Genomic DNA, 26449 nt, shown 5'->3' with positions numbered 1-26449 from the left:
AAAAACTCTATTGGGATGCTAGAAATACAGTGGGAATTTTAAAGCTGTATTCTCTGCTGTTTCTTGATTTCCCTCCATCTTGTAACATGCTTTTAGAAAACAGTAGGAAGAACAAAACCAGTGGAAAAGAAAGCTGGAAATAGCTTGTAAACGATGAGCTGAACCAAACTTTGGAGTTTGACTCAGGTTGTAATTAGTCCAACTTTTCCTAATGGGGAATTTCATTTCTCTGAACACCTCCACCCCATTTCTAAATTTGCCACCATACTTTATTGACTGTTTATGCTTAGAACACATTTCCTTTCAGAGAAAGCTTTAGTTCACACTTAGTCCCTTGCATTATAAAAAGAAACACAAGAGAAGAGCAGACAACAGAGCTTACACCATCAGCTTCTTTTGAAAAAAGAAAAGAATATGTGGTTTAAATATTGTTTCTTTTTATGTTATTTTTTTGTGCTTGGGTAAAGCAATATATGAATTGCTTAAATAAATAAATAAATAAATAAATAAATAAATAAATAAATATGCCAAACATGGTAAATGCGGTTGCAATGTTAAAAACAAGAAAATTATTTTTATTTTTATTGCTGGATTTGACCCTGATTCTGCTGCTTGCTTTATCCTTTTCCTACAGCACTTAGTTACTACTAAGTGCTATGCATTAGTACTACTGTTATTGAGGTACGAAGGAAAGTCCCAAGGTTTCCCAACTTTGATAAGCCTGTGGCACTTTGGAATTCTGAGAAAACCTAGTGGGTGCCACCAGAACATGGCTGCCATGGAAAGGGGAACCAATCACAAAATGGCTGCCAATTACAAAATGTTTGGAGGTTCCAAACCAAACACCCTCCTGTGATGGGGAACGTTTTTTGAATGGGCAGTTCCTACAAATCCCAAAATGCTGCCTCCTGGAGTCTTCTGGTTCTTCCAATGAGGTGGAAAAAAGTGAAGACTTGTTCTTTGATTTGGAGAAGTGTTTTGGAGAAGTGAGTGAGTTCCAAGGAACAAAATGATGGCACCATGGTACTCACAACTGCTATGTTGGGGAAGATTATCCTACAGAGTGCAGAAGTGCCACATAATGAGCTTTTCCAGAAGAGGTGAAACCAGGCGCTAGACCTCCCATAGGGGAAGTATGGGAGTAGCCCAGCTTCTAAATGTCTGTTGTATGGTGATTTTTAAAAGGGACACTCACAGCCCCATCTGTTCATTTTCATGAATTGGCTATGTCCACTGTTCTGCTTTGCCTGCCTTCCAATTTTTATAGAGAATTTCTATACTTAATTTTGAAATTGCTGCAACTTTTCATTCTTCCAAAATTGTGTGTGTGTGTGTAATTATTTTCTCTAACAACATATATATCACCATCTGCATGGTAAGTTTCCTCTGGACCCCACCTAATAGAAGGGTATCTTGATATCAGAAGGGTGGGGTATCCGTGTGTCTCAACTGTAGTTTTTTAAAACTGAGAGATATTGAAACTCTCCTAAGAGTTAACTTTTGTTTTTTGTCTTTTCATCAAAATGGCATGTATACTCGACAGTATTGGAACAATGCTCATAGTTTGAGAGTGACTGGCACGCAGTCCTGTGTGCACTCTTTCTTAGAATTGTTTGCCCCAGATCCTAGATGGCTTATACCTGATTAGGAGGGTTAGTCTATTCTTGCGGGTCTACAGACAGAAATATAGACAGCAGCCTTCCTGATCTGGTTCAGGCATTAGTTTTACTTGTTGTTCAAAAAGGTGTATAAGTGCATCGGAGTGGGCGCAGAGTGAATAAAATGACAGTGGTGAAACTGATGGCTTTCCTCCCACCTTGTCCCTTTTCATCAGACAGCTGTTCTAAAGGGCAGGTGTCCACTCCAGCACCAGAACACATTGCAATACCTACTTTAAAAAAAAATCTGGAGCAAGGTTTCAGGGAATCCATTTTCTACAGGCACACATTTTTGCAAGATGGTTCTATGATATTTCATGTAAAACAAAGTTGCTTTTAAAATCATCAAACATGGAGACATACCAGTATTGCAGCAGTCTTCACAAATTCTGGAAATGCAATCCTTGAATGAGGGCAAAAAAAGGAATTCACTACACAACCAGGGCAAGTAAAACTAATTTCTAGATCGAGATCTACAGGAGAAATGGTACAAATATACCACTAACATTCAGTGTAGCTCCCGAAATATAAAGTTCAAATACATAAATTTGGGAATAGTAAAGGAAGCAGTTTTGTGCGATTTACGTTTTGTGCATCATTAATCACATGACAAACTAACCTCCTCAACCAGTTAATTTTTTAATAGTCTCATGGATGGAAGCCACTGAAATTATTTTAGAATAAGAGACTCTATCAGATCCTGTATCTCTGTACCTTTTCTGAGTTTTACAGCAAGGGAATGTTTCATTGCTGTCTTAAGCTCAGGGTTCACTAAAATGAATGAGGTAGTTCAAAATTCGTAGCTCACATGGCTGAACAATTAACCATTGCTAGAGAGATGTGGCTTGGCAGTATCCATGTATCTCCCACACTAGGAAGTTAGCCCTGAGTAATTGGTACAGCTCATCTGTCCCCAAAAAGCATTTAACTACTAATAGAATTGACTTCTGATTTTCCAATCCAATTTATACTTGGCATCATTTATTGATGGAATCTATTGTTCAACCTTTGGGGAAAAATTATTTGAAAAAAATGTTTGTAAAATTGACATCACATGTTGTAAGCAAACGGGTTGCCATTCTCCAGGACTGGTCATGGCAACCCCAACAGATGCGTGACACCACCTTTCCAGACATGACGGCCAGCCCGAACCGCCACTGAAAGGGCTCCTATCCCATCCTGCGAAACAGGCAGCCAAGGAACCATGGCCAGGTCAACCCCTCCTGTGAACCAGAGGGAATCCATTTTCCTGTGCGCCCGTTCCAGCAGAAGCCATCTCACAGGGAATTGTCAGGCACATAATTGTCACCAATTCCCCCCCCCCTCTCTCCGCATCATCTGCATGATTGATGGCCCATCAGAAAGCATCAAGATAGCAGTAACAGAGGATCGCTCCCCCGGCTATGCAAAGCCCCGGACCCAGCTGTACGCACCTTTGTTTCAGCTCGTTAATCCCATCTACGAATGACTCCCGGTTCTCCCAGAATTGCGCAAATCAGTAGGAGTAGAATAGTTTGTCTCAATTGCCCTTTTGCCCCACCCCGGCAGCCGACCATTAGGGTTATTATCACCTTTTGTTTTACAACGGGAACCATGAAGAGGTAATCTCATAACCCCGCCCCCAGGAAAAGGTATAATTGGGGTCTCCTTAGTCCATACGCTACCTTAGGTCTTCCCCTTGCATACTTGCTGTCACGCTGTTGGTTTGGGTCTTGTGCAGCCTGACCACGCTCCCCTCCCGCCTCGCTGGTCGAGTCCCGGGAACCCCTCTTCCCGCTTTCCCAGTATCTTAGCCCACGGAACCCCGGACATCTCCGCTTCTGTACCAGGTGCAGTATTACCTGTCTTCAGAGGGCCTGCCACATTGGCAAATGTCTCTATACTACTCTCTTTAATTCCTAGGCTCTTTGTGTTGTTGTGTACATGTTATTTGAGTGTCTGTGTACATATGATTAATAAGTAAATCCTTGAAACTAAAACCATTGACTCCGCTTATTCTTTGAATCACGGTTTGGACTCCCGTAGACACAGGTTAGATCCTGCAGGTTATGTCCAGTGCCGGTTATTGAATGCTAATTCCCCCATATAATAATTCTTAACCGAGCATTTTGGCTAACAATGTTTCTTGCTTGCTGTATGTATATCAGATCAACTTGAGTCATAATATTTCTAGTAATGTTTACTATATATTTTCCTGACCACTAGTTTCACAAATGTGATTTTACAAATGTAAGTTTGGCTGGTTGAAATTAACTAGGGGGTGCTGTCTTTTTTATAACCACTTCTTGATTTCTCCCCCTCCCCATTCATACATTTGCAGCATATAAACCCTGATATAATGCTCTTAAGTAATGTAAATACTCATTTTAAAAAATAAAAATTATAATCCAATTTATGGGGTATAAGAACTGTGGAACTCTGTAAATTCTGATGCATGCATAGGATTTGTCTGTAAGTTGCTGCCTATTATGCAATATACTCATATATAAATAAAATGCTTGGCCATTTACTATTTTTACAGTAATTTTATGCTCTCTTTTAGATTATAGCTTTGCGTGAGCAAAATGTACACATTCAAAGGAAAATGGCATCAGGAGAGAGTCCTTCTGACTCAGAACATATTAAAGGAATAGAGTCAGGACAAAAGGTTCATGAAAAGGTATGAAAAAGCTGTTTTCCTTTGATTGAAATTTTCTGAAAAACACACATTGCTTGCAGTCTGCATTTTCAAATAAACATACGTTCGCTGTGCATGACTAATAGAACCTGTATATGTGCAAGACAGCCTTGACCAGTGTCATTTATGCTGCCTACACACAAAAATTAAAGCCAATGTCAAAGAAACTCCATGCTACATTTAGCTGCTGAACTCATCTCTTGCTATTTCATTGCTAACACTCCAAAGCAGAAATTCCAAAACAAAATGACCAATGGCTGTATTACAAAAATCTAATTAGGTGAGCCTGTGTTCAACTGTTTCACTAGACTCTTTGATGATGGTTGCTATTGCTGCTCAGTATGCACCTACTGTATTAGATTTGTGCATTTTTTTAATTACAATAATTACAAAATTACAAAAATGAAAACCAAACAAATGCCCTATCTAAACAACCTATAGTGAAAAAAACCCATGCTTTTCTTTCATTTTGTTCTGTTTTTTTTTTCCATTATTGTAATCTCTGCCTCTACCAGTTTCACTTTTTGAAGGCAGCCGATGTTTTTCTAATAAGGCCACAGAGAGAGCATGGTGTTCTCTAGTCGGAGGGAGGAGAGAAGCTCTGGGCTTTCAAGGTGTAGCTATTAGGAATGCATATGTGTGTAAGGTATTCCTAATCCTGAAGGATTTTGAAATGAGTTAGGGGGTAGCATATTGTTTTATACCCACTTATTGAGTTCTTTGCCTCCCTATTTATACACTAGAAATGTATGAGTCCTGATACAATGTCCCTAACAGCCCATTTGGCGTGCGGGGAGGAGGCACCACCACAGCACCTCCTAAGAAATTCCCTGCACGCCGAAAGCAGAGTGGATTTGGAGAAGGTGGTATCTGCAGATTGAAAAGAAGTTTTGTCAGAGTGATTGGAAAAACTATCATGTCCCAAACAAACCTGTAAGAATTTGTCTGGCAACATTGCCATATACTAATTAAGTTATATAGCAATGATATCAAAAATAAAAAATAGATTTTAAGGGGATTTATTATTAACAGCTTCAACTGAATTTTGCAGTTTTTCCAGCACTGCTTAGGATGTCCCTTGCTTGCTGTTTATAGATCATTTAAATGCAAGTAGTGTTCTTTATATTTTAAAACTTGTTTCAAGTTGTCCACTTGCATTTTTAAATGCAATAAAGTTACTGGATTATTCCCCGCAATAGTCTTTCTATGTTAAGAATCAATACAAAAAAGGTAATTTGACTAAAATGTCATATTACTAAGGAGTCACCCTGTGGAAGCTAGAGAGAGGCAGTTCATGCAAGGGACATATCGGGAGCTATCTGACCTCCAGAGGATGATTATAACTTGGAGCGATTTTTCTTCAAGGAATTGATGCTACAATTTTGCTGTGTATTAAAAGTAATTATTGTGCGTGATGTATAAAACATAAGTTAAGGCATGATCTTTCCCCTGTAAAATTCCCATGCTAAATTAGAAAGTTAATGCAATTTGAGCCCAAAATTCAGCTGATCAGAAGAGTATGGCTTAGTTTAAGAAGCAATATAAATACTGTATTCATTTTCAGATTGTTTTCTTAATGGGACATTATTGATAGAGTTTACTATAAAGCTATGTGTGCATGGAATTTGATCAGAAAATCTGCTTGTTTGGCATGAAAGAGAGCAAGAAAGGAGTTACAAGGAATGCAGAATGGACAAAGGAGAGGTAAGGCATTCCTTGTGTAGTAGAGACTGTGGGAGAAGAAAGAAGGCAAATAATAAGATGCAAGAGCACAATCTTAAGCATTAATAATTGGAAGAGTTTACAAGACTGAAAGAGGTGCCTCTCTGGAAGATTTTGTATCTTTGAATGCTGGGCAACAGAAGGACAGGATATGGCAATTAATCTGGTAGTACAATTTTAATGAAAATTAAAATTTTAAAGTTATGTCTTAAACTAAGCACCATTAGCATCTAACATCTGTGATACTTTAGTCACCTCTGCAGCATTCAATATATAAAGCTACACCTATGCTGTTGAGTGTTTGTTGGATGAGATAAAATGGTATTTTGTAGGGCTGTTGAAAAAAAATTCGGTATAGTTCGGCTTCGGCAAAATTCGGCCCGTTTTTATTCGGGCCGTGCCGAAGTCCGAACTCCCCCGCTTCGGATCCCCAGAAATTCGGGGGGATCTGGAGTTCGGGGGAAAATTCAGCCCCCCACGCGCCTTCAGGGGGATTCCCTGAAGGCGCACGGGGGCCCTTTAAACAGATCTGCGCCTCCCGGCCGGGAGTCACAGATCAGTTTAAAGGGCACCCCGCCCCCCTTCAGGGGGCTCCCCTGGAGTGGCGCAGGGTGCCCTTTAAACAGATCTGCACCTCCCAGCCAGGAGGCGCAGATCTGTTTAAAGGGCACCCCGCGCCCTTTCAGGGGGCTCCCCTGGAGAGCACAGGGTGCCCTTTAAACAGATCTGTGCCTCCCGGCCGGGAGGCACAAATCAGTTTAAAGGGCACCCAGCCCCCCTTCAGGGGGCACTGAAGGCGCGTGGGGTGGGGGAAAGGGCCCGAATAGGCCGAATTTATTCGGGAACACCCCGAACTCGGCCAATTCGGCTCCCCGGTTCCCCCCTCTTTTTGAGTTCGGTTCGTCCGAACCGAAAAACCGCCGAATTGAGAGAAATTCGGCTGTTTTTCTGTTCGGGCCGAACTGAATCAACAGCCCTAGTATTTTGTGCTTTTTAATATGGTAGCCTATGGGGTTTTTTTGTTAACTGACCAGAAAATTTTAATTAGATGGAATAAAAATATAAAGACAACTATATTACTTTATTGCACAGCAATTTGGAAAGGAGGAGAGTTGAGAGGAGGTATTATACTATGCTTAGGGTTGGGCATATTTTTCTAGATGTTGGCTGATATAATAACATCAGGAACAAAACATTTTGCTGCCCAAAAAACATAACTCTCTATAATGGGTACAACATTTGTACATTAGTATGGTTTGAGAATATAACCCTGAATAACCAAATGTACAGTTTGCAGCCTGATTCCTTTGCTTGATTACTTGAATCAGTTCCATTATTTTCAGTGCAACTTTTCCTCCAAGTAAAAATGCATAAGATTGCAGCTTTCCATTTCAGGTGTGACTGTTTTATTCATACTGACTGGTGAAATGACAATTCACAACCATGTTTTAAGAATAAATTTTGTCATATTATATGTACATGATATTAGGACTTTACACTCTTTGGGAACTTGTTTTAATACTGAGGTCTACATTTTTTCAGTATGTTGGATTTTTAAAAAACATCCCTTAGTGTTCTCCCATTCTTTCATTCATTTATGGTAGAGGTGTAGGGGGCAAAAAAACCCATTGTGTTGCCTCCTGTTGATCACTGATACATTGTCTCTGTAAACAAGATTGCATTGCTGCTGTGCTTTTGATCTACAGAGAGAAGGGAGAAAACATCAGACATTACTGGTGCTGGTTTCTTTTCAAGCCGTTCACCAAGAGAAAACAGAAGTATCCTTTTTGTCCCTTGTCTTACAAAGCACTAACAATTTCATTTTTTTATCCCTAAACCTCTTCCATATTTAATCTCTATTGGCCTCTGTGGCACTCGTTCCCACAGGGTATTTTTGAACTTTGATTTTTCTCTGTGGCATGCCTCCTTTGTTGTAGAGAATCCCTGACATCAGGCTTGTCTGATGACACTTTCATCTCTATTCTTTTTCCTCCTCTTGGCTACTGCTCCTGTATTTGGACAGCTATTGAAGTTCTCTGTCTACAGAACGTGTGCTGCGCCTCCACTTTTAAAGAGGCTAAATTGCTCTGTCATAACCACTTTAACAGCCCATTCCTGAAGGAGGGGCGAAGCTCCTTAGGCACTGGCATGACTCTGTGTCAGCGTAGGTGCCACTGTCAGGAACAAACATGCTGGCAAAGGTGGGGGTGTTCCCAGAGCGTTCCTGGGGGTGCAACTTCCTTTAGATAGCTTCCACAGCACTTTTGCCCCAGGAGCAACCCCTTGAGCACAAGCAGGGCTGTACCATCTTTTTTGGTGGTGCAGCCTTGCTGTTCACTATGGGTTATTTCCCCCCTTTTTCCTTTATTTTATTTTTAAAAGTGCTTTCCCCCCCCCCTCCGCTGTGGCTGGTAAGCCTCTGAGGAGGCAATGGGGCTGCACCACTCCCAGCCACCGCAGATCCACACACACACACCACACACACACAGCTTCAGGAATGGGCTGCCCATGTTTTGTTTTGTTTTAGCTACATATTGAAATATTGGCCTGTATGGAATGCACATGATCATTTGTATTTTGCCTTTTTATTGTAAACATTGATATTGATAAAGTATTAGTAGGTGTCTGTAAATATAATAGTTGGGTTGCATTCATGCCTGCTTGGGGGCTTTCTAGAGTATCAGGTTGGCACTGTGGGAAATAGAAGGCAGAACTAGAAGGATCTTTGATCTGATCCAGCAGGGCCTATCCCTCCTTATTCTTATGGGCAAGAAGTTGAAAAATCTGTTTTCTTATGCTACTGCTTGTCCTTGTTAATCCAGCAGCAGTGACATCGAATGACCTTGCCAAGGTGTGGTGTCTGTATAATGCAGTCTACACATGCACAGAGTTCTGGAATGATAAAAGTGGAATGTACAATTTCAGAATGCTAGTGAGGGAAAACTTGGTCATTCACATAAAAGAACATCCTGCAAGGAAAAAAAATTACCACCACATGGAAAATGGTCAGCTAGAACCTTTCTCTCTGATATGCCAGACACGTGAGAGAAGTGGATCCAGGCCTGGATCTTATGTTGCAGTAGCCAAGACTAATGCTTGGTTCTCCCAGGATGGCAACTCTGCTCAAGATTCTTTTAAAAAGAGTTATGTAAGTTCTGTGAATAGGGAAGGATTACTTTTCTGTCTATAGAGAGTCCTTGTCAGTGCAGACAAGAGTGCACCAGCAGAAAGAGGCATCCTCCTTCCAGCATGGCTTGCCTTGTCCCATTGCAAAGAAGTGTGGAGAAAAATAGAAGCAAGTCATGTCCACGTTTTTACTTTCTGTTTCATGGCCATTCAGCCATGTACACAGTCTCTAGTAGAAATTTAAAATGGTCAGAACTGACATTTATAGATATATAATTCAGGCAATTTTTGTGTTACATAGAAAACGTGACATTGGAGACAAACGGTATATATCACAAATGAGTCAGTAGCTATTATATAAAGAGGCATCAGCTCTTTGTTTCTTCCTCTGCAAGAGTGAATACCATTAAATAATTATTAGCCCACATAAGATCAACCTGACTATAGTTTGCAGAGTGTCATAACTGAGTGGGTAATACAAACATTGTTGGAAAAAAATAAACCAGACCACCACCGACAGGAACATATCTCATTTGGCCTGATCTGATGTAAAGGCAGAGATCCCACGCATAACTTTCAGAGTCTTTCCTCTTAAGGACAGAGGGTCTTGTGAAGCAAAATACTGCTCTGTGCCTCAGTGCATGTATGTGTGCTCAAAAATGAGCACAGAGTGATCAAGTCCATGTGGGACAGTGATTCTGTAAGTTACTTAATTAATGCATTTAATAAAACCTTGTGCCTTTTGAAATATATCAGTTATTGTCTAAAATAAATACGCTTATTTGATTGACTAAAATAGATATGCTAGTAAAGGAACTAAGAGTGCAATCCGGGGGGCGGGGGGAGAGAGATTATGAAGCACCCCCTTTTCAACCACTTCAATATCCCACTCACTCAGCCCGGCCGTATATGCTGAGGGAAAAAGCATTGGCCTGAGTATATTTGCGAGGAGATTATTTTCCTTCTCCTGCAGTCCCACACCCGTATTTACCTCAGTGAGAAATAGGCGACAAGAGGCTTTTTAACTTGAACAGACAAAACAGGGAAGTTTATTGAACAGAACTCACAGAGATTGGTTTTTGAGAAAAGGCAGAAATTGGAGGGAAAACTCAAGTCAGATTTATATACACAAGATTACTTTAAAGAAATCGCTTAGATGTTTTCTCACTCAAGTTCCTTTCATTCCTAGTTTCAAGCTTAGTTCTATCCCTCAGAACTATTATTCAGACTTTCAGACTCTCAGTCTCTGTCATTCAGCTTCAGACTCTCAAAACTCTGTCCCCAGCCTAGCTTTCTCTCTGACTACCCCACCTCAGTGGCTGTAATCCTCCACACCTCCCTACTACCGGAATAGCTCTATCTCAGAGACTAATTCCCCTTTGTGACCTGAGAATGGGCCCTCTCTAACCCAATTCTCACTCCTGTCACTACCACAGGTTGTGTGTGTCAATAGCTTTGGCTTTCACAGAACCCTCAGGTTCACAGAGTACAGTCTGGCTTCCGCTTAGTCTTGCTACCAAGCTTTCAATCTAACACAGCCCTCTCTGGCTGGTCCCAAGCTTCGAATCTCTCTTCACAGCCTCCTATCCAGGCTGGGTCCCAAGCTTCGAATCTATCTCACAGCCTCCTATCCAGGCTGGGTCCCAAGCTTTGAATCTATCTCACAGCCTCCTATCCAGGCTGGGTCCCAAGCTTCGAATCTATCTCACAGCCTCCTATCCAGGCTGGGTCCCAAGCTTCGAATCTATCTCACAGTCTCCTATCCAGGCTGGGTCCCAAGCTTCAAATGCTTTTCTGTCTCTCATAGCTCAGAATGTCAGTTCTCTGGCTCCTCCCACTCTTGGTCTGTCAGCTCTTGCTGAAGATCCGTCACAGAGATCCACAGCTACTGGGAGCAGCAGAGCTGCACAGCCTCCTCAAAGGCTTACCGGATGCAGTGGAGACAAAAAAGAAAGGTTTAAAAATAAAAATACTAAAAAAGGGGGAAATGTCCCATTGAACAAAGCCAGGTTATGCCACCAAAACAGATCACCCTGGGAACACCCCCTGAGCCAGCGTGGACTTTTCCTTCTGGGAAAGCTCTACTGGCGTGGCTGTCTCTGTGCCAGTGTTGATGCTACCTTATTCCATGATAAGGAATATTCTGTGATATTCTTTATTTCTTGATTCCTTATTCTGTGATAAGGTGGCACCTATACCAGCACAGGGTCATGCTGGCTCCTAAGGAATGGGCTTGTCTACGCTTTGTTATTCTTAATTTAAGAAAGTTAGTACCACACAACCATTCTTTTCAACCAATCTTTGTAACACATTAATTAACTGATTACTTGGCTGAGCAAGTTCTGAAAAGATAAATTGCATGTGGTTTAAGGATTCCAGATTTATGGGCAATAATCTGTAGACATATATATCCTGCAGATGTGCCCTGATGTAAAATGTCCAGATATTTCCCAGCCATAGGCATTTAAAAACAATAGTAAAATAATTTTGTGGGTATATTTGAAATGTTAGCAAATATCAGCATTTACTTTTATTAATGTATTTAAAGCATTTATTAGCCCCCTTTCTACCTTCCAGAACTCTAGGCATCTTACAAAGTAAACAAAACGATTTTAAAATTACGCATAAAATGCCACAATTTAAACTCTCAATTAGGATTGCCAACAAATAAAAAATAAATTAATCAAATGCAGTCCTAAATAAAACTGTCTTCAGCTGCCTTCTGAAGACTGAAAGTGAGGGGGCCAGGTACACTTTCTTATCAAATATAACTTACTTCATTATTTAATATTCTTATGATATGTATATCACTCTTTTCTGACAATAGCAGCCTGAATAGCCCAGACTAGCCCCAAGCTCATCAGAGCTTGGAAGCTAAGCAGGGTCAGCCAGGGTTAGTACTTGGATGGGAGACCACCAAAGATGACAAAGGTTGCTATGCAGAGGAAAGCAATGGCAAACCACCTCTGCTTATCTCTTGTCTTGAAAACTCCATGAGGGGTCACCATACATTGGTTGCAATTTGAAAGTACTTAATTAATGTTAATTCTGACAATCATCTCCCAAACAGTTTACATCAATGAAGAGAGACGCAGAGCCCCTTACATTCTAAAAACACTTGAAGCACAAAGAAGGGGAGTAAAGGGGGAAAGTAGGGGATCAGCTTAACATAATTTGTTTCCTAGAATTCAGCCAGGCTGATTTTCCCTTGCAGGTAGTCTTGCTTGAATGAAAGTGGTAGAATTCTTATACACATGAAGCTTCTTTGCAGACCCAGCAGCAAAATGGGAGGGGAGAAGGAGAGGTGAACAGACCAAACAGGCTAGTTACCACAGACATGTTATTGGAGTTGTAATGGCCATAACTTTATTAGTTACAGCTGAAAGAGCTTGGTGTAGCATGGGGCAGCAGATCCAGACATCAGCTGATCTGCCTGCCGGCTGATGGACACCCATCACCCCAGCCTGCCTACTGGGGGATCTCATGGGATGGCAGGATGTGAGATTTCACATGGGTGCCAGCCACTGCATGGTATTCCCTGCCACTTGAGAGTGTGAGTGTCCAAGGTGGACATGTCCCTTGCAAGCCCTCAACCCAGATTCTCTTAAGGGGATCCCCAGATCTGGGAGAAACCAACACACAGACCATGTTTCCTATGAAAATGGATCTGACCCAATGCTGATACTGCCAGAATGCAGTTGCAGCAATGCAAAATAAAAGGAAACCATGCAGCATTGCACCAAAAGAAAAGCAACAATTTGACAAAAGAATGAGCCTGTGACTGCACAGGCAGAGCGAGGGGTGGGTGGGGAAAACCAGAAAGCCGACTGCAACCAGCAGCACAGCAGGGGCCCTCCCCTCTGGGCTGGGCAGAGCAGAGGGAAGACTCCCTCCCAACAGTCTACCTGCCAGAGCCCCATGCCCAGCCTGGCCAGGCTGGTGCCTGATTGGCCAGATGGGAAAGCAAGGCTCTGAGGGCTAGCATCACCACGGAAGCCCACGTGTAGGTGGCCCATCTGTGCTGCCAGCCAAAGGTGGCCTTCACCACACCTTGGCCCTAGGGTTGCCAACTGCCAGGTAGCAGCAGGAGATCTCCTGCTAATTCAACTGATCTCCAGCTGATAGAGATCATCTCACCTGGAGAAAAATGGCCGCTTTGGCAATTGAACTCTATGGCATTGAAGCCCCTCCCCTCCCAAACCCTGCCCTCTGCAGGCTCCACCCCAAAAATCTCCCGCCAATGGCAAAGAGGGGCCTGGTAACCCTATTTGGCCCCCTCCCCACCCCATACAGGCCCGAAAATGGGGCCCCAGGTAAGTCTGGGACCTGTGCTTCTACTAAGTCATCTCATATGACCAGTCTGTTAAAAGTCAGTACTGTATTGTCTACTCTGTCTGGCAGCAGCTCTCGGTCTCAGACAGAGATTGTTCACATCACCTATTATCTGATCATTTTAACTGGAGATGCTAGTGAATGAACCTAAGACCATCCACATACAAAGTAGATGCTCTGTCACTGAGCTGTGTCCTCTCTTTGTAACTGGTGACTCTGTAACATAAGTTTTAATTCTTTAATTGTTGTCTGAAAGATCCATAGACTTTGAAATTTCACTTTCAGCTTCATGGATTTTATGAATTAAAAGACCCTTTTTAAAATCTTTCATACGTCACCTTGATAGTGCATGCTCCTTGTTCCTCGATATGCATGTGCACATGCAAGTGTATACTCACTTTCATTATTGGTCTGGGCACTACATATGACCCATGCTACCCAGAATAGCATATCATTGTGATTCTCACTCTCCTAATCTTACCTCATTGGGATGAAAATGTGCAGAAATAACCTTGCTCACCACTAGTTTGCTACAATGACTACTGCAACAGGTCATCATGAGAAAATGCTAGGGGAGAGTCCTGGGCAGACATGGACACAACTTGCTGATGTTGAACTTCTAACATAGTTGTGTGAAGCTACTTGTATTTCCTTGCATTTACCTGGAATGCTGCTTTCTGATCAATTCTGGCAATTTATTTTGGAGACTTAACCAATGCAAAAATCCGGATCTTCCAGATTAACATTAAAAAGTCAATTGTTTATGAATGTTGATTTTGCAAGCCTTTTTTCCATTTCTTCAATAGATAAATGTTAGTATTCTTTTGTTTCAGCGGCTATCAAATGGCTCTATAGATTCAAATGATGACACCAGTCAATTGGTGGAACTACAGGAGCTTCTTGAAAAGCAGAATTATGAAATGGTACAGATGAAAGAACGCTTGGCTTCGTTATCTTCCAGAGTTGGGGAAGTAGAGCAAGATGCAGAGTCAGCTAGAAAGGAACTCATTAAAACTGAAGAAATGAACACCAAATATCAGAGGGACATTAGAGAGGTAAACAACTTATACCATCTCCATTTGTTGGTGAAGTAGTATAATATTACCCTTTCTGTATTTTGTGTGTTGGACCATATAATAAAGGTATGGGAAGGAACAACGAAGGATCACACCAAACTGCATATGTTTTTAATTGTTAAGACTTACCACCAAATTAATCCATCAAAAAAAGTATAATTTGTATTTCTCTGTGTTTACCTAATGGCTTCAAATGTTTACCTAATGGCTTCTGTCCAATCTTCTTGACCTGAAGTCTCCCCCGTTTTTTCCTTAGTATCAGCATAAAAATGTCATAATTTTGCTTCCTTGGCTGATTATTTTCACACAGTAAGTTGTCTGTATGCAGTAGATAGCAATTTAGGGGTTTAACTTTTTTAAAGGATTATTTCTTTACCTATAACATTTTTATCATGCCTTTCTTCCAAAGAGTTCAGGTAAGCATACATATTTTTCTGACTTCCATTTGATCCTCATAATAAGGGTAGGGTGAAAAAGAATAGGATCCTTGTGGTGAATACACTGTCCATTATTAATTTTCGTCATAGGGGTTAGCAGCCACAATAGTTTAAAATGGCCTCCAAATGGTGGATGTTATGTATTGATTGTGTGATATGAAGTGGGAAGATAACACTTGTATGATTATCTACCCACTGGACAGAAATCATGGGTGTGTGCTCAGTGCATGGAGCTCTTGGCTCTCAGGGAACAAGTTCATTTCCTTGAGGCTAAGGTTGCCAACCTGGAGAAGCTGAGGCAGAGAGAAAGGTTTGGGGATGAGACCTTCAGGGAATTAGCAGAACAGTCAAACTCCTGTGCTGATACCTCTTCTGCTGTTGTGGAGAGTGGGAGTAGGTTGTAAGGCATCAGTCTGAGGAGGAAGGATGTGAAGATCCCTTCTTTGGGTGACAGACCAATATCCTCTTGTGCCACTTGCCTATTTGTGGCTGGGACAGAGGTGGCTTTTGGTAGTGGGTGATTCAGTCATTAGGAACAGAGAGAGAGGGGGCCGTGACAGGCATTTTGACCACATGGTGACTGTCTGGCCTGGTGCTAAAGGTGTGGACATCATACACTGTCTAGATAAGTTGATAGATAGTGCTGGGGAGGAGTCAGTAGTTATGGTGCACATTGGCCGACCAGTGACATTGGGAAATGTAGTTGTGTGGTCCTGGAGAAAAATTTAGGTTACTAGGCAGGAAGTTAAAGGCCAGGACCTCAAAGGTAGCATTCTGAGAACTGCTGCTGGTTCCATGTGCAGGGTCAGCTAGACAGGCTCAAATCAAGGATCTCAGTGTGTGGATGAGGAAGTGGTGCTGGGAGGAAGGGTTTAGATTTGTCAGGCACTGGGGAACTTTCTGGGACAAGCCAAAACTATAGAAAAGAGAAAGGCATCACTTGAACCAAAAGGGGACCAGTTGCTGGTGATTAATATCAAAAAGGTAGCAGAGCAGCTTTTAAACTAATCCCTGGGGCAAAGCCAACAGGAGCTACGGAACTTCTGATTCGGGACAAGTCAGTCCAAAAGGACAACTGTGTAAACACTCAGGGTAGTACTGATAGGAGCATAATAGAACTTGGGGATGAGGGTAGGATGGTGAAGGAGAGCATGGGTGCAGTAGTAGACACACAAGCAATACCAAAGATAGCAAGCATCAAAAGCACCTCCTCTGCCTTCCCCCCCCCAAAAAAAGAATTACCATCTTTGCTATGAAATGCTACTCAAACTATGGAAAGGGGCAGACACTCCTGGGAAAGAAGACTGGATTATGAAAATGTTTGCACTGGTGGAAATGGCAAAACTTACAGCTACTTTAAACCAAAAGGACAATGTTCAATTTATGGGGGAATGGGAGGCTTGGATGAAATATTGTGAATATGAACTAGGACTGGGAAAAATGGAAGAGTACCTTTTAATCTGATCTAGATGACATTGCTAATATAAAGAAGTGTAATTAATTATATTAACAGAATATTGTGATTGAAATTTAACTGAGATATAAGAGTAATTAAGATCAAACCATATCACGATGGGATAGAATACTTTATTAAGAAGCGGACAGAGGTGATGGGGAAGTCAACAAATTTTCCTTTGTTTTTTATTTTATTAAGTACTTAAATAACTATAACAACATTACTTATGACTTAATTTTCTATATTACTTTTATTAAATTTATATTATAAAAACCAATAAAATTTTCAAAAAAGAAAAGAAAAAGAAATGCTACTGAAACTAATATTCAGATTTTCCTTGCACAATGATCAATTGAGGTTCCTCTTGCGAACAATAATTGCAGTTTCTCCTGGTTGATTGTGACTTCACACAATTCAGAGTGGGGTTTAGATAAAAGCATTCTATCGCTGGTGCAAAATAAACATTGACACCCTATGTAAACCATGGCATTTGATTTACTATTCCTTCTTTTAAGGCTATGGCACAGAAAGAAGACATGGAAGAAAGAATTACAACTCTGGAGAAGCGTTACCTAAGTGCACAGAGGGAATCCACTTCCATCCATGACATGAATGATAAGCTAGAAAATGAGCTTGCAAACAAAGAGGCCCTCCTGCGTCAGGTTCAGTATCTGGATCACTGCTAAGGCTAAAACAAACTTTGGAAAAGAATAGTCTTGTACATTTAATGATCTTATACACTGAATTTTTCTTGAAAAGAAATTAAAAATTTGTTTCTTGCTGTGAACTTAGACTGTCTTCCCAGATATTGGCGAATTTAGGTCAAAAAAGAATTAGGATTTGTCTGTCAAGCAAGAGAAGAGGCAACAGTGGATCAGATTAGGCAGAGTTTAATTTTAACTAAGGCTAAGCCTCAGTTTTAATATCAGTGCTTCATGCTGGAAAATGTGAAATGGTCAGACATGACTTCTGCCTAAGTAGGAGAACAAGGTCCTGGGAACTAGACATGGTTGGGTTTGGTGAAAATTAGAAGGAGTCCATGCAAAGAAAAAGTAATAGTGAAGCAGATCTATAAAAAACTGAACGTCCCATGCAACAGAGTACAAGTTTGCAAGAGCTCCCTTTAAGTATCCACAGATTGAAGGATTTGCGCTGGCTTCCAAGGAAGTATCAATTATTACAGAGTACAAGATGTACATAAAATAGTGGCAAATCAAAAGAATACATTTTTTTTTAGTTTTAATCTTCACATGGGAGTGGAGATGGTATGTTTCAGCCTTGATTTGTGAAAACTTGGAGCAAGAAAAGAAATTGATTGCACCTACTGATGTGCTTTCCAGTCTATCATTGCCATTCTTCTTCTTCAATAGATTTGTATATAAATGATTACATGCTTTGCCAAATTGGTTTAGACAAATGGACAAGCTAGCCAGATTGAATATTTGGAACCCAATATACATACACCATCATCTGCATAATAACTTAACTTGGCGACAGTGAGAATATCTGAGATCACGGTAGTATCAAAACAGATGGATTTCTTGACTACAGGTTATGTGGCACTGCATTTAATACTGATATGCAGTTTAGTCCGTGTTTGTGACACTTAAGTGACCATCTTGGAATTCTTATGATGCAGTAGGTAGAGTTTGTTCAGATTTCTTTACCTTCCTTATTATAGCAGCAGCTTGCCGTAATGGAAACCAGCAAAGTTTAGTATAACTTTCATTGACTGTAATCTCTCCCCAAATAATGAAGACGACAGTCCCTCTAACAATATGGCAATTCCCTTCAGGCTGTATTTTGGGCCTACAACTGCAATATGAAATATAAGCTAGGTAAACAATTCATCACATTCTCCCATTTAACCTTCACCCTTCCTTTAACTGATTACTGTAAATCTGTGGCTTGGTTAAAATAATGTCAGTTTTCCCATAGTCAGCACATCAGTTACCCTTTCTGCTTTACAGTTTGAAACCTGCTTTGCCTTGGTATGTTCCTGAATATCTGAATCATGAGGTTTGTGCACAAAATACATTTTTGCTGTTTTGGCCCATGTAGTAATTCTCAGCATTACAGTAAGAGAGGCTGCAGATACCCCGGCTTCTCTCTTGTGAGATGCCCTTAGTACTGCTTTGATCTAGCCCTTAGGGGCAAATGACACGGAACAGTTGTAACCATGCATAAAATTTAGGATGTGTTCAGGTCTATGGTTTAAAAGCTTATAAATTCTGTATCTGAATTAAGTTGTTTTTTTTTAAATAAGCTTTCAGTATTTTTCCTTTTCCCTGTAAACAATTATCTTTGTCCATCCATTCCCCAAACTGCAGTAAATTCCTTATTCAGCTTTCAGAATGTTTTAATCATATTGTTCTGGGTTTTCAGATGGAAGAAAAAAACAGACAGCTTCAAGAACGTCTTGAATTAGCCGAGCAAAAACTACAACAAACAATGCGGAAAGCAGAGACATTGCCTGAAGTGGAAGCTGAACTGGCTCAAAGAATTGCAGCACTGACAAAGGTAGGATAAACTAAAGAGTAGGTTAATTGCAGAAATATGCTTTCCTTTAACATTGATTTTCATCCCTTTTTCCTCTCTTCAGCATCACCAGCAGCAATAAAAGCCTATTATGGAAAGGACAAAGATGATTCTCCTTAATGGCACCGTAAATAAACACTAATCATATATAAAGACATTTGCTTAATTTAACATAATGGCAGAGGTGTTGCTTGGTCTTTACTGTATGGCTTGAGTACATTTCTCTCAATATTCCGAAGGAGGTGTTTTTTATAATACATTGTATTATAAAAGAGTTATGATTATTCCAGTTCAGCTAAAATCATGAGCTTTGTTTGCCATTGAATTTTCCCATGATTTCCTACATCACATTAATTACAAGAAAGACTGTGATCACTTTCATGAAAATAAATGATAAGGCAAAAACCGCTTTCTTTTCTGGACCCTGCTCAAATGAATTGTGTGGTGGGGGAGTGTACATGAATGGATAATTTGTACAGAAGATGTATCTAATGAAATGTTGCAATCTTACACCAAGTTATAAGTATCTGCACATCTGAAATTTGCGTATCTCACAGTGGGTGGATATGCAAGTCACCATTGGTGATAGAAGATGCACAAGTTATTGATGTGACTTTGGTTGGCTCTTCCTTATAATATAAAAAGAACATTTTCTGTTGAATTTTGGCTGAATTCTATGCACACTTCATTGGAAGCAACCCCTATTGAACTAACTGGAACTCACGTTCAGAATAAAAATGCATGGGATTGCTCTGTTAGGCATATAAAGCTAAATTCAGGAACACAGGAATAAAATCCTTGCTGGCAGCAAATAATAGAAAGCCTTTTGAAAGCAAAATCTGAAATGCACACATGGAGCTCCCTTACCCACAGGCACTTCTGTATTCATTTCTGCCTGTTCCCTTCCAATCCAACCAATGATCATTACCTACCACCAGCAGTCCTGGTATCCCAAGCATTTTCATGCCTGCTCAGATAGACGGCATGCATATAAGCCTGGTGAAGGAACAGTTTAATCTATGATAAAGCATTTATCATGATTTCCTGAGGGTTCTCATATGTTCATATTTAAAAAGCTAAACAAAGTAACATTTAATAGATTAGATTTTCAGAAGGCTGGCTAATTTTCTGAAGACAGTTTGCCTGAATCTAGAGTACAGTTCATTCTGTTAAATAGGCGTCTGATTGGTTGAACTGAGAGTCCACAGCACTTGAATGTGACACTCGGTACTTTGTCTACTGTTGATGATCCAGTGTAAGTTTTTTTCATTTTAAATAGGAAGAAAATTTGCATAAAGTCAGCATCAGATAATGGTTCCAAATAAATATATAGGTGGTTTCATTGTATACTATTGATAGTTTAGCACTGATAACTGTCCTTTGCTGTCTGTGATTCTTGTTCAGGACACCCTGATCTCTGATGCAAAAGATGGAATTTTGCATGAGCACATGTCCCATTGATTCCAATTTTGGTGGGGCATATCTCTGTGCATAATAGATATGCAATCAGAGCCTTGGTGGCCCTGACTGAACTGAAAGGCAGGATATAAATGTAAATAAATAAATAAATAAATCACAGCATTTCCTATGACATTTCAGTCAATAGAGAGGCACTTGTACGCAGGATGGATACTAGGAGCTCCTGCTTAGAAAAGAACGGTAATATGGCATAACATTTTTATTAAGTATTTACTATGGGTTTGATCCAACCAGCTTTTCTGCTGGTGAGAAAGGGAGGAGAGGGTCCCTCTTTACCACCAAAACGCTATGCTGGGAATCCTGCATGTATGAAAAGCATGTGCAACGGAGGCTGGAATAAAGAGGGGAATTAAGTGAGATAGAGTGGAAAAACTGGCTGGATGCAACCCATTGTGATGTATTTGTTCATTGCATCATACCCTTATAAACGGTTACAGTGTACTGTTTCAAAATAATTTTAATGTATAAAATGAAAGATGGTAACACCAAACTTGGCAGACATAAACATATTCTGCATTGTGTGATCCCTTTACAAATGTTGGAGATTTTTGGCCTGCAGAGAAGATGAGCTCAGCCTGTTAGGGAGGACCAGGATCAGGGAGACAACTTAGAAGTATCCACCTACAATGTCTGTTTGATGCAACAGGAATTGCAAAGCACATGAATTACATGTATATTCTTAATTCATGTTGACTATTTGTATGCGCTGATTTTAGTATGCATAGTGAAAGATACATTCTTTCCTTGGCTGTACCATTTCAAAGTACAAGTGGAAAGATTAAAACTTGTATGCCATGTCATGTTAAAAATTCCCTGCACGTGTCCTTGAGAAGGCATCTTGCCTGTCGTCAACCAGGGAATGTTCTACCACATGCTATTTCTGCATACTGTAACAACCATATACCAAGAATACAGCATTCTCAAGTTTTGGTTGGCTTCGCATGAACTTGGAAGCCCATGTTTTCACAAGGCCCATGTAAAAGCAGTCATCATCACATCTGAGACAGCACCTCCTCTTGGCTACGGTTAGGGTTGTATGGGGATACAATGGGCTACTCGGCTTCCTAGACCATCCCTGTCTGGCTGGTATGTAACCAGGCTCATTGAAAGTTAAGTTGAACTCCCAAAACATATAAAGTTTTAGGTTCTGTTGCCTTTTCCTCTGTTTCAAGTGACTTGAGGGGGAAATCCTCACAGGGAAGAGAAATAGAATATCTTGGCTAAGCTAGTATTCTTGCCACTTCCTTCTTGTGGTTGTGGACGACATGTTCCTAAAAACAAGCATAAGCAAAAAGTGGCTTTCTTCGCCACTGCTTGCCCTCAGATCGAAGTGGATGACAGAAGGAGCTTGCCAATCAAGCAACTGAGAAGCTCAATTTCCATAGCATTTAAGTAGCCAGTGGTTACTTCTCTGGTTTGGGAACTGGGAAACGATCCCATTAAAAGGAACACCTTTAAGGCATCCTAAAGATTCCTTTTCCGCTGCTGAAACACCATGTGGCAGAAGGTGGTGCTCAAAGTTATTTATGAACTGCTGCTGATTGGGCCCACCCTAAGAATCTGCTGCTTTTGTACATTCCAGATGTGACTATCTCCCTTTGGCACCTCAGATGAAATGGAACATACATCTGAAGTGGCAAGGGGAGATATTACCACTATCCTACAGACTGAAACAACTCCCATGCATGCCATTTTCAATTCCCCTGCATGTCTTTTTATCATATCTTCTTTATAATTGATATGGACTGTATTGTTCCAGACATTTCTCATATTGTATAAGGGAAATAAGGCTGATGGGCCTTAGCTTGGGGGCTTGGTCTGGGAAGCTTGGTTACCCCTCTCCTTGATACCCTGGCAGTTTGATCCTGCCTGTAGCCAAGAGAAAATACTGTCCCTGGTGTAATACTCAAAGACTGCTTCCTTCTGCCACTTGAAAAAATTGCAGTCTTACAGGTAAGGGGGGGGCGGAATCACTTCTCTAACAAATAATCGATTTGCCTTTTCTGTCAGAAAGGTGTATCTTTGGAAGGCCTTTATATTCAATAGCCATGTGTTCTGAATTCATTGTCAGAATTGTGTAGCAACAACTGATATCATTGGTGCCTTCTCTTAATTGCGGCTGCATGGGTGAGCCAATACACAAAATGCAGTCCACGTAGTGGCCCACCCAATAAGCAACCTGTTTCTGCTCCCTTCCTGGGACTGAAAAAATGGACGCTGTCAAGCATGTGGCTAGAGGGCTGCTGTTGGACTGTTCAGTTTAAAAATGGTGCTTTCAAATGCTTTCAAACAGTATTTGTACCTTTTCCAGGGTGAAAGGCAATAACTAGTTGATTAAAATTTGAATCCTTATGTTTTTATTTTATGTTATTAGGTAAAGATTCATTTGTGTGAGCCTTTTAGCATTTTACAGTGTCCTTTAATGTTGCTCACAATGAACATGGAATCCATGGTGATCCTATGCCCAGCTGCATTCACTATGCCAAGCGAAAACCGAGCCATAGCCAGCCACTATCTGTGAACGTGGTGTAGCAATGACACAAGTGCTTTGCATTCACCACAGACTCAATAATTTTTATCATGATAAGCTGTTAGTAATTTGCCTTTATACTTGTAAGGAAACCTATCATGACATTACTCTATAAATGACTAACCCATTTGAATTAGTGTATTTTGTAACATTGTACATTGTTTTCATTATAATAATATTGTAGGGTTTAAAAAACAAAACCTATTCTGGCATTGGACTCCCAAAGTCTCATCCAGGTGCTGAGTTCACCAAAATTCCAATCAGACCTCTTTGCCAGAATTGCTTAAAATAACCCTCTGTTAAGGAGGAGTAATTTCTCATCAGCCAGCCATCACTAACCTGGAATTTCCATACTTAGGTTGTTAGCTTTTTTAGCATTCCATTGTTTTAAGTTCATCCACATCAACTGCTCATGTCACCCTATTGTAAGTGTGGTTTATTCTACATAAAATTCTGTCAGTTAAAGTATTAAATTTGCAATCATGCTTTTCTTTTAAGCATTCTGTGCTGTGTTCTGTTCAGTGTTGGTGTCTTTAGTTCTGATTTTTCAATTTTGTCCCTCTCCTTTTCCTTGACTTGTTAGTCTGATCCAACCTCTTCTACCTCATCTGATGATTATCAATATGTTATGGAAGCTAAACTACAAGAAATGATCTCCATACGTAGGAAGGTAGTCCTACTGGACTTTACTTTCTATTGCTAAATAGAATCCATCTGATTTTTTTTCATATTCTTAAGAACTCTGTTTTTTAATTTACTTATTTATTTTATTGATAATCAACCATTGTGCAGTTCAGTGCTTAAAGAGCTTACAATTTTATGATGGCAGGTTTGTGTTCAAACCATGCACAGTTTGCATGTTACATTTGGCTGATTTCATTGCTCATAAATAACTCCAATGTTTTGCTGAATGCTTGGATGTTAACAGGCCTTTGTAGCTGACACATTTCAAGCAATGCTGTTCAGCTGCCTGTTTGAATAAAAATTTATTTTTTGAAAACTAAGTTTGCAGTTAGTAGTAGCTTGCTTTATGTTTTCTTTAAAACTAATTGAGATTCTGACTCACAATATTTTTTAAGTTTCAGAAAAACTCATATTATTTTTCACAGGCTGAAGAGAGACACGGCAACATTGAAGAACGCATGAGACACTTGGAAACTCAGCTAGAAGAAAAAAATCAAGAGCTTCAAAGAGTATGTGCATTTCAGATAGTTTATTGCATGGTTTATCATTGTACTGGGTAAAGTCAGTTTCTTCATTCTGTTCTTGTACATGCTATATAAAATGGTTCAGGCAGCCAGCAGTATTTTATTGTGCTGTATTGCTATTTATATTGTAAGCCACCTTGAGTTCCTGTAAGGTAGAAAAGCAGCTATTAAATGTTTTTAATCAATAATGAATTAAATAAATAATACTCAATGGCATCTGGGTGCACATAGGGAGCTTGCAACCAGCAAGGATCATGTGGAGTACCAGTTGTATTAAACAATACATCTGCTGTAGCCCAAGGCTCTCTTTTGAGGTGCCACAGTTGCACAAATCACGGCAGCCATGTGCATAATAATCCCCACCCAAGTGATCACCCTGGAGGTCGCCAAATTTTGACACAAATTCACTTGCTACAGTGAAGTTAACTGCAAAGGCTGCTTTATTAGCCTGGCCAACTGTTTAAAATAGCCTCATTGTACTTTAATGAGAATATGTATTGTCCGAAACAGTTTGCAAATGTAAGTGTAAACATCTGAAAACATAAATTATGCAACATGAATGTTGACAAAATGAATTCAGGGATTTTGCAAATATGGAATTGAAATTGCTTTGTGAAACTTGGGCTCCTGTGGTGAGTTTTAATGGAATAAATTACAACAAAAAATTTGTTCCTGAAAAACCGAGGTTTATGACTGAAACCCAGAATTTTGTTCAGTTGTTAATATTCAACTCTGAATGTAATGATTGTCAATATAAGAAAATTGTTACCTATCAAAGCTGTGCAATGTTCTGCTTTGGCTCTAGTACTGATAAAATTTTATTTTCAGTAGTATTTGCTTTGGTCTGTATTATTGTGATTTTAGTTGCACTGTACCAATAGCTGGGTACCCAAGGTACCCTCCTTTTTTTCTTCCAGCACTGTACCAATATTCATATTTCAATAAGAGCAGCACTTTAGTTAACCATGAAACTGCCCATTTTGTTTCCTTGGTACTTAACTGAAGGCCAGACAAAGAGAAAAAATGAACGAAGAGCACAACAAACGGTTATCAGATACTGTGGACAGGCTTTTGACAGAATCTAATGAGCGCCTGCAGCTACACTTAAAAGAAAGAATGGCAGCCCTGGAGGAAAAGGTAAAATAAATTGAGCAACAAAAAAAAGTAACTAGCAAAATGAATGCAGTGTTTGTTTATATGAATTCACGATTTCTTTTATCACAGTTGAAATTTGTTCCTGCTCCTGTGAAATAAAAGCTGTTGAATGTTTATAGTACAATTCAGTACCCCACAAAATTCTCTCCTCATGCCCATTGACACCGTCCCCTATCACTGGGGGCTATGGCTCATTGGAAGAGCACATATTAGGTCTTTGATATCTCCCACTAAAGGTCATCAGGTAGCTGATGTTGGGAGAGAATTTTTTCTGCCTAAGTGCACAGAGAACTGCTGTCAGTTAGAGTAGGATGAGCTGGAAGGACCAATCATGTTCTCAGTCTCAATCAGTGGGTTTCTGCCCATATATGTGAGAACAATGCATGACAGTGTTTGCCTAGAGTAGATCATGCCTTTGATTTTTAAAAATTCAATATTTTGATGTCAATGAGAATGACAGATAATCTGTCGATGAGCTATATAGTAGACTTGTGCATGGGAGTTTGTTTTATTTCTTTTGTTTTTGTTAGTTATACCAAAATGGACTGTTTCACTATTGCCCTGCTTCATATGGTTTTGTTTCACTATTGTTCCTTTTGTTATTGTTGTTTCATTTTTCATAATTCCATTTTGTTATTGTTTCTGATTGGTTTCAGTGGAAGACACACACACACACACAAACACACACACACACCCTATTCTCAGGTCTGTACTTTAATGGTTTTCCATCCAAATTGTAATCCTAGTGCAGAGGTGGGGAACCTCCGGCCCGCGGGCCGTTTATGGCCCGTGGGATCATTTCATCCGGCTCCCGGCCCACCTGCTGAGGGCCACCTGCCAAGCCCCTCCCCGCTTGAACCCCCGGCTGGTGCGCGCTTCCTGAGCGGCTACTGGAGGGCCTCCTGGCCAGCCCCTCCCCACTGGATTTCCCAGCTGGCACACATTTCCCACAGGGCAGCCAGAGGGACCCCTGCCAAGCCCCTCCCCACTTGAACCTTCGGCTGGCACGTGCTTCCCGAGCACCCGCCAAAGGGCCCCCTGGCCATTCCCTCCCT

At 40.5% G+C, this 26449-nt stretch overlaps 1 protein-coding gene across 1 annotated transcript in view; it reads left to right on the top strand.

Annotated features, from left to right (window-relative positions):
* The window catches only part of PPFIA2 (PTPRF interacting protein alpha 2), a 278103-nt gene that overhangs the window by 175458 nt on the left and 76196 nt on the right, over nt 1-26449 (top strand). The window contains exons 6-11 of the mRNA XM_056845998.1: nt 4201-4317; nt 14349-14570; nt 17000-17146; nt 18870-19004; nt 24141-24224; nt 25245-25376. Of these exons, the coding sequence (XP_056701976.1) occupies nt 4201-4317; nt 14349-14570; nt 17000-17146; nt 18870-19004; nt 24141-24224; nt 25245-25376 (837 nt within the window). The remainder of the gene's footprint in view (nt 1-4200; nt 4318-14348; nt 14571-16999; nt 17147-18869; nt 19005-24140; nt 24225-25244; nt 25377-26449) is intronic.

Source organism: Euleptes europaea, chromosome 3 (genome assembly GCF_029931775.1).
Source record: "Euleptes europaea isolate rEulEur1 chromosome 3, rEulEur1.hap1, whole genome shotgun sequence".
Lineage (NCBI taxonomy): Eukaryota > Metazoa > Chordata > Lepidosauria > Squamata > Sphaerodactylidae > Euleptes > Euleptes europaea.
This window is presented reverse-complemented; position numbering and strand designations above follow the sequence as displayed.